At 32.5% G+C, this 17,873-nt stretch overlaps 1 protein-coding gene across 1 annotated transcript; it reads right to left on the minus strand.

The window, feature by feature from the left end:
- Nucleotides 1-9,052: 9,052 nt before the first annotated feature.
- On the minus strand, nt 9,053-11,285 carry LOC111366263 (NAC domain-containing protein 90-like). The gene is made up of 3 exons (XM_022986989.1): nt 10,962-11,285; nt 10,588-10,877; nt 9,053-9,461 (listed from the first exon to the last, which is right to left on the minus strand). Exons 1-3 carry the CDS (start codon nt 11,116-11,118, stop codon nt 9,177-9,179), a joined length of 732 nt encoding a protein of 243 aa, XP_022842757.1. The 5' UTR covers nt 11,119-11,285; the 3' UTR covers nt 9,053-9,176.
- Between the last annotated feature and the right edge of the window lie 6,588 nt (nt 11,286-17,873).

The raw sequence follows: 17,873 nt of genomic DNA on the forward strand, positions 1-17,873 counted from the left end.
CTACCAATAAAAAGTATAATTTTTTTAGGTTAAAAACAAAATCAATCAAATACATTTAATTAATAATTTCCACATAAATAATTCCAAAAGATTGAGAACAGGTGTAAGTGAAGCACATTCCAGCGGGTCTTGGAGATTGCAGAAATTAGATTGGCAAATCTAGTGGGATTTGCTAGACTGGATCGTACTAAAAGTTCACATTGTCTATAATTGAGGTTATTGGCTTAATCCTGAAGTTTTTACCCAGTTGGATTTCTCCATCAACCATTTTGGTGTCCTTTATTACTTTCAAATTTATTGTTTGTGACACTCAAAATATATGATAAATTGAATTGTTTGATTAACAATCTCTAATTGGTCGAAATCTAATTTAAATGAGTGCAATTGAAATAGTAAACTCTTACATACCTTATTTATGGCAGTGTTCTCTGAAGAGTTTAGGCGTGTGTCGATGTGTGAGGTAGTTAAAGAAGTTTGAGATATTTTATAGACCACACATGAGGGAACTCAGGTTGTTAAGAATTCTAAGTTGTAGATGCTGACCACTAGATTTGAAGAGATTATGATGAAAGAGATGGGACCTTTAATGATTTCTAAATGATGCAGTTAATTATAGTTTCAACCTAGGTGAAAGAATTCTTGAACCACCTAAGATTGTTAGAAAAATCCTTAGATTTATACCTGAGCGATTCAGGCCTAAGATCACATCTATAGAGGAGAGTGAGGACTTAGATTCGATTAAGGTAGAAGAGTTGGTTAGATTTCTCTAGACTTACAAACTAACCTTAGCTAAACCTACTAAGGGTAAGTTTTTTGCTTTGAACGCCATTAGGGATAACCAAACTGAGTCTTCTGATTTAGAGTTACCCAATGATTAGGAGTTAGCCTATTTTGCTAAAAAAAAAAAGAGGAAAATATTTAGAAATAAGAAGAAGCATCGAGAGAGATATAGAGGTGCTTCTACTGAATCTAAAAAGAGACCTCAATCTGTGAGATGTCATAAGTGTCAATGTTTTGGCCATTTTCGAAGTGAGTGCCCTGACAGTAGGAGAAATAGAGATGAAGCTATGAATGTTACTCTCACCAACGACGAGTCTAACTCAAATAATCAAAGTAAAAAGTCCACTCAAGAAGAGAGAATGTAGTATATATCCTTCACTGCTAGGATTAGGAGTGATCTGATAAGGAAAGTGAGAAGGTTGAGAATGTAGATAGTGGTGAGCAGTCTGATGAGGATTCTGAGGATGATGAAGACATATAAGGCTTATGATAAGTCATATGAAGAGAGCTTTAGAATTTTGACTACCAAAAAAGCTTTGTGTACGAAGGTCAAAGATCTCAAGTCAAAGAAAGACAAACTATTGGCAAACCTTTAGGAATCTATCTTATCCCTAGGTAAGTTGAAATCGGTAAATGAATTCTTAGATACTCAGGTTAAGAATCTGATGAGTGATCTTGAGAAATCCTTTGGTATCTTGATGAGTTGAACATTGTGAATGAATCATTAGAAATTAAGGTTTTGAGGATTTCAACACGCAACTCCTTGCATTCTCTAGTGGTTTTCAGTAAAACTTGATAGTATCTTAGGAATGCGAAATCTTGCTGATAATAAGGGAGGTCTAGGATGTAAGGAGAATGATCACAATGTTGCTAGTACTTTCAAGACCATCTTTGTCATCGCTACTAACCAACCTAAATATGTTCCTAATCCTGAATCCAAGAATAAGGGAATTATAGTACAGAGACCTACTCGAAAGCGTAGGACCTACCAACCTAGAAGGAGAAATCAGCGACCACGTAACTTTGGTTATAGGTTTGTCCCAACTTGATTCAATTGTGGAGAGTTAAGACATATAAGGCCTAGGTGTCTTAAATTTCTGACCAGAAATAGAAATCAAAACTTCAATAGAAAGAAAATCAGAATTTTGATAACCTAATTGACTTCCTTACTAATCAGGTGAGTCAATTGACCAAGTTAATAACATGATTGACTAGGATTAATTCCTCCACTAGGCAAGGTCTTGGTGAAGAAAAATGATCTGAAAACTCTGCAAATAGATTACGATGCTTTTAAAGGTAAGAGCGTTTATAAACCCAACTAATTAGATATTTAAGGTGCATGCTTGTGTTTCCTCATTATATTTCATTCATTACTGCATACATCTCATTTTTTCTGTATTTATGTTATAGGCAGGAGATTTATGTATGAGCATCTTCATCAATTTGCATTGGTATATGCATATTTTTTTGGTTGCGTGTTGAGTTTTTTTTTTTTTTTTTTTCATTTTGTGTACTTGGTTCATTCATATTTTGAAAAATAAAAAATTAAGAAAAAAAGGAAATTTTGTTTAACTACATCATTGTATATGATGATCTTAAACGTGAGTGTCGTGATCAAGTATGAGTTTAATTGATGTGTTGTAGTATATTTTTCATTACTTTGTTTAGGTTTTATGAAGTATTTAATATAGATTTCTTCATATACCATCCACTGGACATAGTATGATATTGTGAGTGAGACTTGACCTCGTGTGTGAGATTTGAGATGACAGTCACATGTTGGTAAGGTAACTTTGAGCATGAATTAACCTTGTTTTAGTTGACCTAAACTTAAGTATATTCCCATGAAAGAAAAAAACTCAATATCTTATGTTTTTCTTCGAAGCCTATTTGACTTGAACAATTAAGTCTGAGGGGTTTCTTATAACATAGTGCCTATGATAAACTGGCTTAGGTTAACTGACATGAAGCTTGCTACAAAGGTCATTTTTGTTATGCTCTAAATGGTTTGACTTTCATAAGTAGATGAATAAACTTATTAGCAGTGTGATGTTTAGCATGTCATTTCTTACAAAATTAAGGTTTGGAGTCCTGCTTCCAAAGGGTTAGTGTCACTTTATAGACGAGTCATTTATATAATTTACTCCATTTTAACCTGAACTGAGTATGTGGAAAAAAGTTTACTAATCATTAATTATACTTGTGCATACTATCAACTGCATCTTTAAGTTATTATGTATTGATGTTCAAATTGTTACTTAATTGAGTGCCCTTAGTCATTTGTGACATAAAGGGTGAGAAAGTTTAGAGCATTTGCAGTAAAGGACAGAAAAAAGATAAAGTATTTCATATCAACTGCATTCCATACTGCATTTTTGAGAGAGATGAGTATAAGGGTAAGAGAAAATTTTATTTTCTTCATGCTTGGCATTCCATATCATAGCGCATAGCTTCTTTGAGTTTTAATATTAGGTAATATTAATGTTCAATTGGTGTTTTGATTAACGTTAGTATTACTTCTCAATCTAGCTAGCATATTTATGATAATGTATTTCAAATTGCTACATTTTTTGTATCATGTGTTTTCCTTTTGGTATTTAAGTTGTTGATTTCAGAAAACAAGTTTAACAAGGAATGCAAAAGACGGATATCACTTTGGGTTTGGGTAGATCAGTATTTGACTTTACAATCTTGACTTATAGTGTATATATTTGTCATAGAATGTCAAAAGAGGAGTTCGTTAGGTTTTATTGTATTGGCAATTCTTTAGACAAATAGGACTAAAATAAAAAGATGTAAAAGTCAATGAGTACGTTACAATATTGTATAGAAGAATTATGTAAGTCAGGGCTCAAGTTTAGAACAAGTAAGAAAAAGAGCCGTCAAATTTTCGCTAGTTTATCGCCTATTCGATGCTTGAGTAGTAAAAACAGAAACTCTGTCGCTCGCTTGTCACTGAGCTTTCGCTCGAGCAACAGTGTTACATGGATAACCATGCTCGTGTTTTTCAAGAATTTTACACGGCCTATATTACCTAATTGATTTCTACTATAAATACGCAGTGCATTATACAAAATTGGGTGTAGTTGTATATTATAATACTTTTCAATATCATTTTTTGAAGACCCAAGAACACATCCATACATTGATTTCTATCCTTCAATTCTTGAGATCACACAATCACTTGTTAGGAAAAATATCAAAGTTTCATAATCCAAAACACCCACTTCTTTAACAGATCATGGAATGTACTTTCTCAATAACTTTCAGAGATTGCTAAAGACCGAGAGAGGTTAGACTACAAGTACAGGAAGAGTACAAGAATTGGCTATTCATGGTGATCCACACGAGATAGATAATTCCAGAAGATCGGGAGTAGGTGTGAGTGAAGCACATTCCTGTGGATGTTGGAGATTGCAAGAATTAGATTAGCGAATCTAGTGAAATTTGCTATGCTGGATCACATTGTAAGTTCATATTGTCTATAGTGGAGGTTATTGGATTGGTCCGAAGTTTTTACCTAGCTGGGTTTCTCTGTTAACAATATTGGTGTTCTTTATTGCTTTCAGATTTATTGTTTGTGACATTCAAACCATAGGATAAATTGAATGTTTAATTAACCATCTAAAAACAATTAAAAAGTGAATTGTTACTTTTAATTATATAATTTCCCACAAGGTTAAACTTAATCAGTAACCATAGTTTTTTATCTATCATTACTGGTGACCTACCTTCTGGTTGGAAGCATGCTCTTCCTGTGATTCTTGGCTCTTTTGTTATTCTTTATCTTGTCTTTTGAGAGTTCCTTTGTGCAATCTTTGAAATAAAGAGATGCTTGATGTGTGAAGAATTAACGAGTGTAGAATTTACAAATTCTTATTGTTAATTCTGCTATGTTTTCTAACGGAAAAATGTTCCTCTCAAGTTAAATAATTATATAGTTTTTCGTTTGCTATTATATGTTTCTTCCAAGACTTACTGACTTTTAATCTAATTAATTTATTACGCAAGTTCTTGATATCGTGTAAACAAAACTACTATTGCAGTTTTAGGCATAGAAACTTGACATAACTAAATTATTTTGCATGTAGTTCTAGACCATAGGATGAAAGCATGGATTTGATCTATGAAATCATGTAAATTAAGTGAGGGCTGAATCGGTCTCAAGGTCATGAAAGAATTGAAATTTTTGTAACGACCCATCGATCGGATCAAATCTTTACTGAACTTTACAATTGTGTTTCATCAAATGAACTATATCGTATAGGTAAATCATATGAAAATTTACATTTTCAAATTCAATTAATTTTGCTAACCTAATCCAAAGAACAAATTCCTATCAACCCTTAACGCTCTACACACTAATGTTACCTTAAAAAAAATACAGTTCGTGCATTGCACAAGCATGAGACTAGTTACTATAGAAATGGCATCATGTCATCAAGTGAAGGATCTTACCTACATATATGACTGTCCTACATAAATTTTTCTTCTAATAAAAGTAGACACTCTAACAGAGTAATGTAACAAAAATTTAAACTTCTCTATCTCTCTCTCTTCATTTTCTTATTCCCCCTCCCCTGACTATTATTTTTTTCTCTTCTTATTGAATCTACATTAGCAATTAAAATTTGAAAAGCCGTTAAAAATGAAATATAAACTTAACCATCTATTTATTAGATATCAATGTCACATAGATTTTTAAAAAAAAATCTGTTTATATATGAGATACTTAAATGACCATCCATAGAATACATTGAAGAGACTCTTAGTAATTCTCTCATGGCATATGAACTCTGTGCATGACATTTTTAATTATTATCAATCTACCACTTAGGGTCTACTTGGGAGTTTCGGGGTACTAATCATGAACATTTTTTAAAGTATTTTGAGTGATTTTAGTAGAAATTTTTAAAAATTCCAACATATGCTTGAGAGTTTGTTATTCATCGGTTCTAATTTTTTTTTAAAAATAAAAAAAAATTACATATAAGTCTCTTGATGAAATTTTTAGTTTATAGTTTCTTGGATGAATTTTTTTACTCAAGAGTGATATTTTACTTAAAAGTAATTTTTTTACATATAAGTTAATATTTAACTTAAAATTTTAAATAAAGTTAAATATGTATTTAAATTTTTAAGTTCATATTTTTACTTATAAGTAAACCTTACAACTATAAGTTAATTTTTATTTTGTAAATAAGTAATGTTTATAATTTTAACGTAATTTTTTGTTTCTAAATAATTTTTTTTAGTTAATATATTTTTATTTACAGGTTAGATGTGAACAAAATTTATTGGTTGTAATTATTTTATAAAAGGTAAAATTAGAAGAGAGTATGAGAAACTTTTAAACTTATTAATTTGATGGGTTGAGAGAACCGATCAAAATTACACTACCGATTTTGGGTGATTTTTAAATTATCTGAATTTGGTGCTCATAAAAGCTAGTAGGCACTGATTTTCTACCCCTTCATAGATAGTGCCACCCAGAATTGGCGATAAAATTCCAAGAATGCCCTTAGCCACAATTAATTTGGAAAATTATCATAAAAATATCGTCCAATTAAGTACACAGTCTTGATATATGAGTGGCAACAAAATTTGAATAAATTTCCTCATTAGTCTGTTCTAGTTTCATTATTTCATTAAAAAACTTAAATAGTCATAGTTATGAGTATTATATTAAATCAAATTTTCTTAAAATTCACTCCGCTGAAGCAAATTCAAAAGTTGAGATTGGAAATCAACTCGAATGGACTTGAATATTGAAAACTACTTTGAATTGATCAATTTCCGGTGGTTGGATGACTTAAACTGACATTCACACTGGCCAATAATGAAATCCTTTAACTTGTTTTACCCTTCAACACCCTTTTCCACTCTCTCTATCGAAAAAACGTCTGAAGACCTAATTAAAACAGGTTAATTTTCTTAAAAGAAAAAAAAAAAAATTAAACCCCCTTTCCCCCTCTCTTATCGAAAAAACGTTTGAAAACCTAATTAAAAAAGGTTAATTTTCTTAAAAGAAAAAAAAAAAAACCACTTCATATTTTAATTGGATCATTAAAAGGTCTTTTCATGACAATATTCTTCTTGTCAACATAATTTCATCTTTCTTGACTCGAAAACTTCATTGGTATTTGTTACAGTAAAAAATTGACTTGTTAGTTGTCTTATTTTCTTCTTTGACAATTCATACAATAAGGAGTGCATGATATTTCTTCATATCCTCTTCGATGCCTAAGACAACATCAACATATAACAATAGAAAACGAGAGAACTTAATTTACAAGATCATATTTCTTAGTACCAGATAATCACGTAGATGACTTTATTTATAGTTGTCAAGTACTGCGATAGAGTTCTATTCGAATGAAAATTGATAAAGGTGTTATACATTTTCCAACAAAGACCAAAACTCGTGCCATGTGGCAGGCGGATCCACGAAGGTGACCTTCATTAAACACACCACACGCACAAAGTTAAACAACTTATTTCAAATGCTAAGCATCCAAGCAATTAGGCCTTTTTAAGGACAACTATACACATTTTCAACTGTTAGATTTCGAAGATCTTGGCCGCCTACATTGCGGTCGCATCCACACCATTCGTTATATCCGACGCTCCAACTTCTACGGACCAGATCATTACATGTGTTTGACGGTATACTTTGAAAATAAAACACCCTTCTTTGGGAATACCAAGCGACAGCATAGCAATTAGTGGTAATAAATGCCAATAACGTTCATATTACCCAAGCAGGCTCGCCTCTCCCAATGGCATCGCCTCTTCCCTTTGAAACCTCATTAGGGCTTCCACCCAGTACAGCAGGCTCGTCTCTAACCAAAGCATTGCCCCGTCAGTTAAACCCCAGCAAACCCTCTCTAATTAAATGCTTTCTCCCGCTCTTCAAGTTCACGTACTAAACAAATATTCATACATGGACTTCGGGGACTAGTGTTATATAGATGCTCTTTTTTCTTTTTCCTTTCTCCTAACCTTCAAGTCCACGCACTATATAAATAACCATACATGGACTTTGGGGACTATTATTATACAGTGTTCTTTTTCTTTTTTCCTTTCTCGTAACCTTCAAGTCCACACACTATATAAATAACTATATATGGACTTTGGGGAATATTGTTATACATTTTCCAACAAAGACCTAAACTCGTGCCATGTGGGAAGTGGACCCACAAAGGCGATCGTGTGAGATATTCTTGTAGCCAAAACCCTAGGGATGAGCTTCTTATGATCGAATCCGTGTTCTATCCAACCTCATAACAGTCGAACTCTTAAGACTGAACCATCACGCAGGAGCCCCAATAGAAGGGGCGATGCTAAGAAAGATTAATTGATAGAAGATCCTTTATATCAAATCTAGTAACGCGACTGATTTGACTACTCCTTGACATCGTCGCCACAACCAACCTATTTGATTGAATCTATGGCCGTAGGCAATAAGTTATGAAAGGCAAGTTGATATTACCATTTAAATCTTATGATTGATTGATTCTCATGATGGGAAGTTATGCCCACATGGATGAGGCCACGTATCTTCTCATCTGACGGTCATCCCTCACTATCTCATATTATAAAAGCTCACACTTAGTGTCATTGAAAGGTAATGCAAGTTTAGGCTCTAATACCTTATAACTTTGCTCTATATTCATGATTTTCCCTGAAACTGCGCCCTGTTTTTTATATTGGGACTCACGTTAAGGCCCTCCCACACTTAATACACTACTTCCCCGATTGACTTGATTGTTAGAGTACGTGCGGTCGGCTCCACCCCACCGGAGAAGGTCACGTGTGTCTAACGGCTTGTCCTAGCTAGTGTGCAGGTATAGGTTTGTTTGAACATGTGAGGTTTCGGGAGGTATTTTTTTTAGGTCAACAAAAGGCTTTATGAATTAGATGGCATAATTTTCATCTTAATAACAAGAGAATAATGCTATTTAATTTATTACTTTGTCACATGCACTAATACTGTTACCTACCATTATTCTCACAAAACTCAAATTCTTGTAGCACCACCACCTGCAATATTTTCCAAGAAGGGAGAGCTCATTATTGTACAATTAAATTGGTCAATGCTCGAGAAATAATACTCGGTTTAATTATGGAAGTGGGGTCTTTGATGTTAGAACTTAGAAGTGGGAGTAAACCTAATTTTTGTCCCTTTGTGCCGACTATCCCGTCAGAGAAATGAACGTCGAATTGCCCTGTACGAGTAGCAGACCAGATTAAAAATTTACTTGAAACTGAATGTGAGAAAAGAGCAAATCCATTCCATGGACGATAATCAATTATTTGCTTCTTTATTAATAAAGGATACATTAATTTTACTTGTACACTCTCCATTTCTTCATTTTTGGATCTTTTACAACTTTTTAATCATACCAATCCTTGTTCACTTGTTCCCAGTCCCATAAGGATCCATCGCCAGTAGCCATAATATTATCCCAGTTGTTATCAGAATTAGCAGCATGGTCTTCTGAGGGGGAAATGTTACCCGAAAAAATATCTGATACTGTCGTCGTTCCCTCGTTATTATGATCATGCTGGTGGTGCATCACGGGCTGACCACCTTCTGCCGCCTGTGATGGCCGCCTGTCAAATGACCTTATGCATTTTGATTGTTTGTAGACTCGGCATAAAGTGAATTCTTCACTTATCTGCATGAAACGATAATTTTGTTAAAAAGAAGTAATTCAAATCTTTACGTTTCGTATATTTATTTGAAGTCAATTTACTCTTGACACCACGAGAGAAATAGTTGATGTACAAAGAAACCATATCTTATAGGATAAATCCCCTTGAACAACCCCTTGAACGTCCAGGGGTAATGTGGCTTCCCCTATTGGGGGGTGCCTGTGGGATGTCCAGGGAATTGTTCAAGAAGCAGCCCTCTATCTTATACATGATCTGCATATAGGGAATGAAAGAAAACAAAAAACCCTATGCAAATAGGGAGTAATATTAGGGTGGGCTAACCCTATAAATGGGGAACAATTTAGGGTTTAGCCCACTCTTCCAATCCCCTAATTTTTTACTTTAATTTTGTTTTTGTCCCTAACATGTATAGCTATATTATACATGAATTCTTGAGATTTGCTGATTTTAACGTATATGGAGATAAAAATGGATTCTTTCCTCTTCCCATTCTGATTCTCTTTTGCGCTTAGTTCATTGAACATGCATGATTGTCTCCCAGAAAGGCAGTTATCAAATACACATTGAACCATAAGTTCAAGCCTCTTTTGGGAAGAATATATAAAATAAATAGATATGAACGGTGTATAAATAGATATTACTTGTAGATCCATCAAAATATATAATTGAAAATGAAGTTTAATGATAAATTATAAATCATTAATAAATTAGTCACAGCTTTACTTTCCACTTCTAGTTTTCAGCACACAATTTACACTCATTTTCATAGTTTTGCTAGTAAAAATATCAATTTCAATTAAGATTTCACTTTGAAGCCATGATTCATCCTAAATCTTTAGTGCTTGTTCAGAATAGCTTTAAGAGTTCCTGAAAATTGAAATCAAAGTCAACAACTAATTTTAACAAAATACCATCCAGATCCACAATTTTTATCAATCTTCAATCATACATATTTCACAAACTTTTAATAAAATCTGCTAAAAACTTTTATTAAAAAAAAATTTAAACATTACCCAATGTTTTTATTAGAAGCAAGGTATATATTACATATAAATACTATTTAAATTTTTATTTTTAATTAGAAGAAAGGAATATAATACATATACATATTGGGAGTGAAACACACACCTGTGGCTGTATAGATGATGAAGCTTCACCTAATTCAATGGCTTTATACTCATTCATCTTCCATGAAGTCTTTGTTCCATTAGGAGCTCTTCCTACATAGAAAACCATTGTTCTCTTCCTACCGATAATGGTTCCATTTGACGAGTACACGTCTCCCGGAGAGCCGGTGGCTTTCCAATATCCTTCCATCGTAAGCCGATTAGGTCTTCCTCCTCGTGCTTCCCTTTCTTGCTTTGGAAAGAAGAAAAACCACTGCTCGGGGTCTCCTCGACAAAGCTCTCCAGCATATTCTATGGATTTTCCAAAACCCAACAATATTTAGAAAGAAGACAAATCATGCAAAAACAAGAGAAAAAAAAGTGAATATGCATTACGTGGGAGATCCCATGGACTGTAATCATAAATGTGAACAACTGGTATAACCATGTCCAGTTCTTGCCCTTTGCCTTGTATCTTCTTAAGCAGATAGAAAGAGATTAGTTCTTCTTCTGTAGGATAGAACCTAAAACCCGGTAGAAGATTTTCACTCATATTATTGAAATTTACTACTACTACAACTCTCCCTGATCTCTCCCTATATATATAACATTATATATCTTTCTTCTTTTCATCTCATTTCCGTGCTGATTCCTAGTGATAATTGCAGAAACGTGGTGTATTTTACGCGTCGAAGGTCAGGAAATATATTTAAAGTCTAAAGATAGATTCTTTGCTGGGTTTTTGCAATGAGAAGGCATTGAAGCAGGAGACAACCGAGTGAAACGGGAAAAAGTGAAAGGGACGGGGATTGGTCTAAGTGCGTTCTTGGAAACTTCCACATGAATACCAGGAATTTTGAAAGATGCTATCTAGCATTCACAAATGAATTAGAAGTAAGTCAAATTAGACGTAGACTCATGTGGCTCCCTTTTGATGGAGGATTAAAATAATATTTTTAATAGATTTTGATAAAAATTGATTAAATGTATGATTGAAAAGTTGTGAATCCCATAAAATATGTGATTAAAATTGATTATTGACTTTAATTTAAAATAAAATCACTATAAAGCTGTTGCGAATTTACTTAATCATGCATAATAAAATTTAAACAAAATTTTAATTTTCACCAAGAATTTGCTTTGTGTTAGATAGAAATTATACATTTATTTAATTCTGTAAACTCCTTTACTTTTCTTGAACTCAAACCATCAGATCTGCAATCCACAACTGTTTAATTGTCCAGTCTCCAATGAAAATCTACACAGAAAACAAGATTGTGAGAACTAAGATTTTTACTTTTCCTGTGATAGCAAAAATATGAATTGTATTCTTTATAGTTTTTTAGACCCTAGCAGCTTATTAATATGAGTCCAAACGGGCTTGACCCATCCCATAAATTTTACTCGGTCTGATATTTAATCAATCCAATTAATTAAATTTGGTCCATCAATTAATTAGCCTAATACTTGTTAATTAATTAATTGGTAAATCTCATTTTTCTAGTTTTCCTTTAGTGTGTCACTCATTAGGTTCCTAATCACGATGCATAACGACATGAATTAAATTTTTGATCTAATCAAAATCGATAAATTAAAACACACCTTTTCATTTATCATTAATTCACATCCGTCGTCCTAGATTGATATCTAACAATGTGTCAAGGCAATACATGTGACGGAAAATGTCACGTGGTACGACAAAATTTGTTCGTTTACCTTGAAATTATAATCCCTTTATTAATATGATCCAATCAATTACGAGATATGGAAGCGCGTCAATTTTGATTATCGATATCTTTCATTTCACTATTAAGTAAATATAAGTTGAAAACTCCTTTTTCACTTATGAATGTGCATTGGTCAAGGATTTCATTATCAACTTAACTAAATAAAATGTAGACTATAATCTCTTACTATATAAGAGTGACGAATTTTCTATTGATCATTTATAACTTTCATATGATTTTTGACATACCCGAATGATATCGTATTAGCGGTCGTGGCAGAGCAACATTCAATATCATCAAAGTACGACTATCCTCATATAAGGCACTATCTTTAGAATCGTGAGCTATTTTCAATTTTAATTGAAAAGAGATATCAAGTAATTATTTGATGATTTTGTCATCCAACTTTTATGATCCTAACTAAATTGACGGTTTTGATTGTGTGATGTGCCACATTTATGAATTTACATATATTGAGAACCTAGTTACTCATATTTAGAGCATGAAGATCCGTAACCATGCTCATAAAAAAAAAGCATGAGAATCCAACTGATAAATACATAACTTTAATTATGAACCGCTTGTGGAGATTTGATCTATATGAAATGACTATATCGGTGGACAATTCAAATCTCTTGAATATAATCTGTTTTATAATTTCAAGAGTGCAATTTCAAATTTTTAGTGGAGTAATTTGGGATAAATAATTTTGACTTGTTAATTAAAGTCTTAATTGATTGTCGTTATTATTGAAGCTTAAAATTATAATATCCATGGTTCCTCTCGTCGGCTATGTTAAAATAACATGAACATTATTTTATTTGGGTTAGATTATTTAATTGGAATAATTTTATTTTAAACAATATGATTATTTAAATTAATTTGAAATTATACATTGTGATAATGATCATAGTATTATCTACAAACATGGAGTGTCCATGTGGTATTTAAATTCAATCACTTGAAAAGTTAATTAGGCCCTGTTTGATTTGTTCCATTTTCCACATTTTTCGTTGTTCAATTGCAAAATTTTTCCCGGCAATTTGTTTTCCTCCTCCCCCTCATGCGAGTGATATTCTTTGGTTATTTGGAAAATCAATTCCCATGGTTTTGGTGGGAAATGGGCTTTCCAGCTCTCTCTTTTTTTATTTTCGGCAATGAAAACAAATTATATCCCTTTAATTGATAATTTTCATGAAAAATAAAGTCAAACAAACACCAAAAAATACAAAATTTCAACATTTTCTAGGTGAAAAATTATATCTATCGAACATATTTAATTGACAATTCCAAGTACAATAAGTAGCAATTCAATTTTCTGAAATTCTTTTTTTTCCACCCAAATTACATTTTTACAATCAAACAACCCTTATTTTAACTTAATTTTGAATTGTTCAAAATTTAGCTATCTGATAAAAGGATATGGGAGAGAGATATTTTCTTCCAATAAAGTGGCACCACCACCTCCTAGTATTGGGATAGTTTTGATTTTTTTGGTTAAATTGTTAATTAAAGAATTAAATAAAGTTATATTTACCAGCTATAGATAGGACTAATCAGATACTCAAAAGGAGATAAAGATTTACGTGAAATACTTTTCTAAGTGTTCTTCTTCTTTTTCTTTTTTCCCTCACTTTATCTCATGTGTTGATAACACAAAGTGAACCATAAAGTGAGCATGTGAATCAAACTCAAATCTAAAATTCTTACACGTCAGTTCCTTGTAATTAGAAATACGTCAATAAAGAATTGTGGAGCTTTTGAAAGTTTGATGGTTATAAAGGAGGAGTTCAAAATTACATCCTAGACGATTGTTGAATATAATTCTCATATCTTCCCTAATGAAATGTTGATTAAGTGAATATATGTATTGTTTGACTAAAAAGAATTTTTTTTCCTTTTTATACGATGTGATTGTTCGTGTTTCAGCTTATTTTTCTTAAAAATGATTTTCAAAAACAACAATTGGTATTAGAGACAATTCTACATCATATTAATTTAATTATTGATTATGTGATAATCAAGGTACGGTGTAGGCACAATAGCATATATTTGGTTATTATTTTTCATTTGATGAATTGTTTGGCTAATGAATTGGTCGTTATTTATATGGTTACATGGATTAGATTGTATTTTTTCAATTCCTGGATCAATTGTAATTTAGGCTTTTGATGTAATTTTCGTTTTTTTTTTATTTTAATGAATTTTAAGTAATTATGGAAAAGTTCATTTAAAAAAATGGTAGGTAGTCGACGTCTGTACTATCATCAACGATGGCTGTCCGGCAGCGGCAGTCGATGGTGGGTGGAGCGGAGGCAAAAAGGAGGGGGAAAAAAATAAAATTGCCCCAACTAGGTTTTGAACCATGACCCCAAGGTTCAATTCTTTTGTAATTTATTTTACGTGTTGTAATTGTTAGGTCAATGGAACCCAACCAAGATTTTTCTATTTTGCTTATGTTTAATGTATGTCTTTATTAATTATTACTGTTGACCCCAAAAAATGTTGTCAACAGATATTGGACCCACCCATACATACGTAAGCCTAATCCAACACGCTAAGACATATGGGCAGTCTCAAATGGACTGATCAAGAACGTGGGAGCAGCTCAACAATGTGGGACAAGAACGTTTGGAATCCCGCGAGATGTTTGTATAACGATTGTACAATAATTATCAATCGATATTTGTAGAATGAAAGTATGAATTCTTATAGTATTGTATTGCAAGATGGTAAACATGTTGTTTAATAAAGTGTGTTAAGAGAGTAAAGAATATGTAATCTTGGTTCTTGTATTTAATCTTGCATTTTTCTTGTGAGAGATGTATGGAGGAGTATTTATAGTTTTAGAAGTTAGATTGTGGCCCTCGATTAGGAGTACACGTGGCCTTATCTCGTAAGTTTACATGTCAAATTATAAACATCACTCTTGATTTCCTAACTTGCTACACATTTATTAATCGGCAGCTTCGTCGCTACTTTAACAAGACAAGACGCTTGTACTCTATAATAGGAATCACATCAATCAATCAGGAATGATCCTTATGTAAGACTGGATCTCTGGAAAGGAATACTGCTTAGGGCGTCTGGGCCTCGGTATGATGGGCCTTGGCGAAACAAACCACCTTAGCCTATTAACTTCGACGTCAACGTTTGGGCCACGTCATGGGTGTTGTCTCGGTATGTTGGTTGACTTCTATTGGCCTGGGAGCCTCGGCTAGGATGTCACGTGGTTCGGCATGAATGGGCCATGAGCCCCAGTGGGTCGGCCAAGTGTGTCAACATGTAACAATAGTCCCTTAAATTCAAGTATGATCATTTATATAATGTGTGGACTTTAATGTGGTGGAGCCAGTGTGTTGGGTAATAATTGAAAAAAAAAAAAATTGTACCCTAAATAATTACATTGATAATCTTCACATGCATATAACATGCCATATAGATTATTATTGTTCCTACACATTTAAATTTTAACGTATCATATGCATATTATTTATTTTCTAAAAATATTTAAGTTATTTTATTCATGCACATAAGATTGAATTAAATGAGATTAAATTTGTTAAATGGATCTAAGTTAAAATATTGGGCATCGTATAATTAAGAGTTAATTTTATCAAAACCCAATATTTCCAAATTAGATTTAAAAATTGAAGAACTTTAAATAATTAAGAATAAATTCTTAGTTATTCATAATTTGAAAGGATCAATCAACCAAACTAGACTTGATATGGAGAGGTCCTGTCCATAAAAAATGGGTTTTCAGTGGGATTGTTGTGACCCTTTCAACTTACCTAGGAACCGAATATTTTGACTAGGCAGTTTATTTGATGAGTCTCTCCTGAAAAAAATCCATTGAATGTCGAAATGGTGAAATTGATTCTACACAACTTAGATTATATAAATATAGGATATTTTAAAATACACCTTAACTTTTTTATTGAGTGAAAAAGGGTAATATGACAATATAGGCCCTAGGTCTCTGCCATTAGAACGACGTCGTGAGTTTTTGGTAAGCCTCGAGACACTTTGATTTCGTCCTCCTATGGAGGTTGTCTGTCAATTGCAATCGCAATACCAAGTTTATCTTACTTGAGATAGGATTATTAAGATATATTTTTAGGATTGACCTATCCTACGGCGACAATTTCTAAGTCTGAAAATTTAAAACGGAGGGTTACACTCATAATTTTTTACAAACAGAAAGTAACCATTTATCCTACCTTTGCCATATTTATTGTTTAATGGATTGACAATGGTGGGTCCAGAAAGTGGACTGTTCTTTGTGGGAACTGTAGTAGTTTTGACCCCTCAACAAATTGTAATTGTTAAGTCACGACAATCGATGTATTTTCAAAGTCTACCGTACAATGTCATAAGCCAAAGTCATATTGAAAATATCATTTAGCTAAACCAAACCTAATTTGTTAACTGGCCCATCCTTTGGAGGCCAGCAACTGTCGTGGGAGCCAGCTCGGCCTTACATGGACAGGGTCAGACCCTTCTACTCTCACTGTCGTGGTGCATTTTTTCACGTCAGGAAATGTATTTAAAGATAGAATCTGTGCAACGGTTTTGCAATGAGTGGGCATTAAAGGAGGTGACAACCGAGTAAAATGAGAAAAAGTGAGTCAAGTGACAGGGATGGGACTGGTCCACTTAAGTTCTTGGGAACTTCCAATATTCTACACGGAAATTGAATGATGCTATATGTCTAGCATCTACCGTTGAATTAAAAATAATAATTAGTTTGATTAATTAGATTTAGCCCCGTCTGGTCCCGAAATGAAAATGAATGGAATAATATTTTTTAAAAAAAATGAATGATTGAAAAGAAGGAAATTTTTTCGATTTACGTATAATATTATTTTATGAAAGATTGTGTGGTTGAAAATAGGAGAAAGGAAAAATAAAATGTAATGAAATAAAAATTAATGGGGGTCAAACGGGGGCTTAGTGTATGTTTGGTATGGATTAAAATTAAATTTTTTAGTAGATTGTGATGTGATAGAAATTTTTGAAATATATGGTTGAAAAGTTGTGGAACACATAAAAGATGTGATTAATATTGATTGTTTGACTTTGACTTAACCAAACAAGCTGTTAGACCTATTAATTAATGTCAAATAGCCATTGTCTGATTTAGATAATTAGATATTTAGTTTATTTTCGTAAAAATTGATGAAATGTATAATTGAAAAGTTATGAATCTCATGAAAACGAGTGGTTAAAATTAATTATTGACTTTAACTTAATAACTTTTTTGGTTAAATCAGATAAAGACTATGTGACATTAACCGACGTTAGGTAGCATTACTTGAGAATTTAAAACATTTTATGGTTTCAGGTCTTCCATATTCAAAAGTCAATTATTAGGAATGTGAATTTGGATCCCACATAACAAAAATTTCAACGTGGTCGTCAAAATCGTAAGATTTTTTTTTACCAATTCCAAGAGAAATGTTAAGTAATTTAATGATTTGGTCATCTAACTTTGATTATCTTAATGTCTAAATAGACAGTTTCAATTATGTGATAAGCCAGCTTTATAAATTTACAATAGTTAAATAATAATAATAAT

The sequence above is a fragment of the Olea europaea genome, chromosome 17 (genome assembly GCF_002742605.1).
Source record: "Olea europaea var. sylvestris chromosome 17, O_europaea_v1, whole genome shotgun sequence".
NCBI classification, from domain to species: Eukaryota; Viridiplantae; Streptophyta; class Magnoliopsida; order Lamiales; family Oleaceae; genus Olea; species Olea europaea.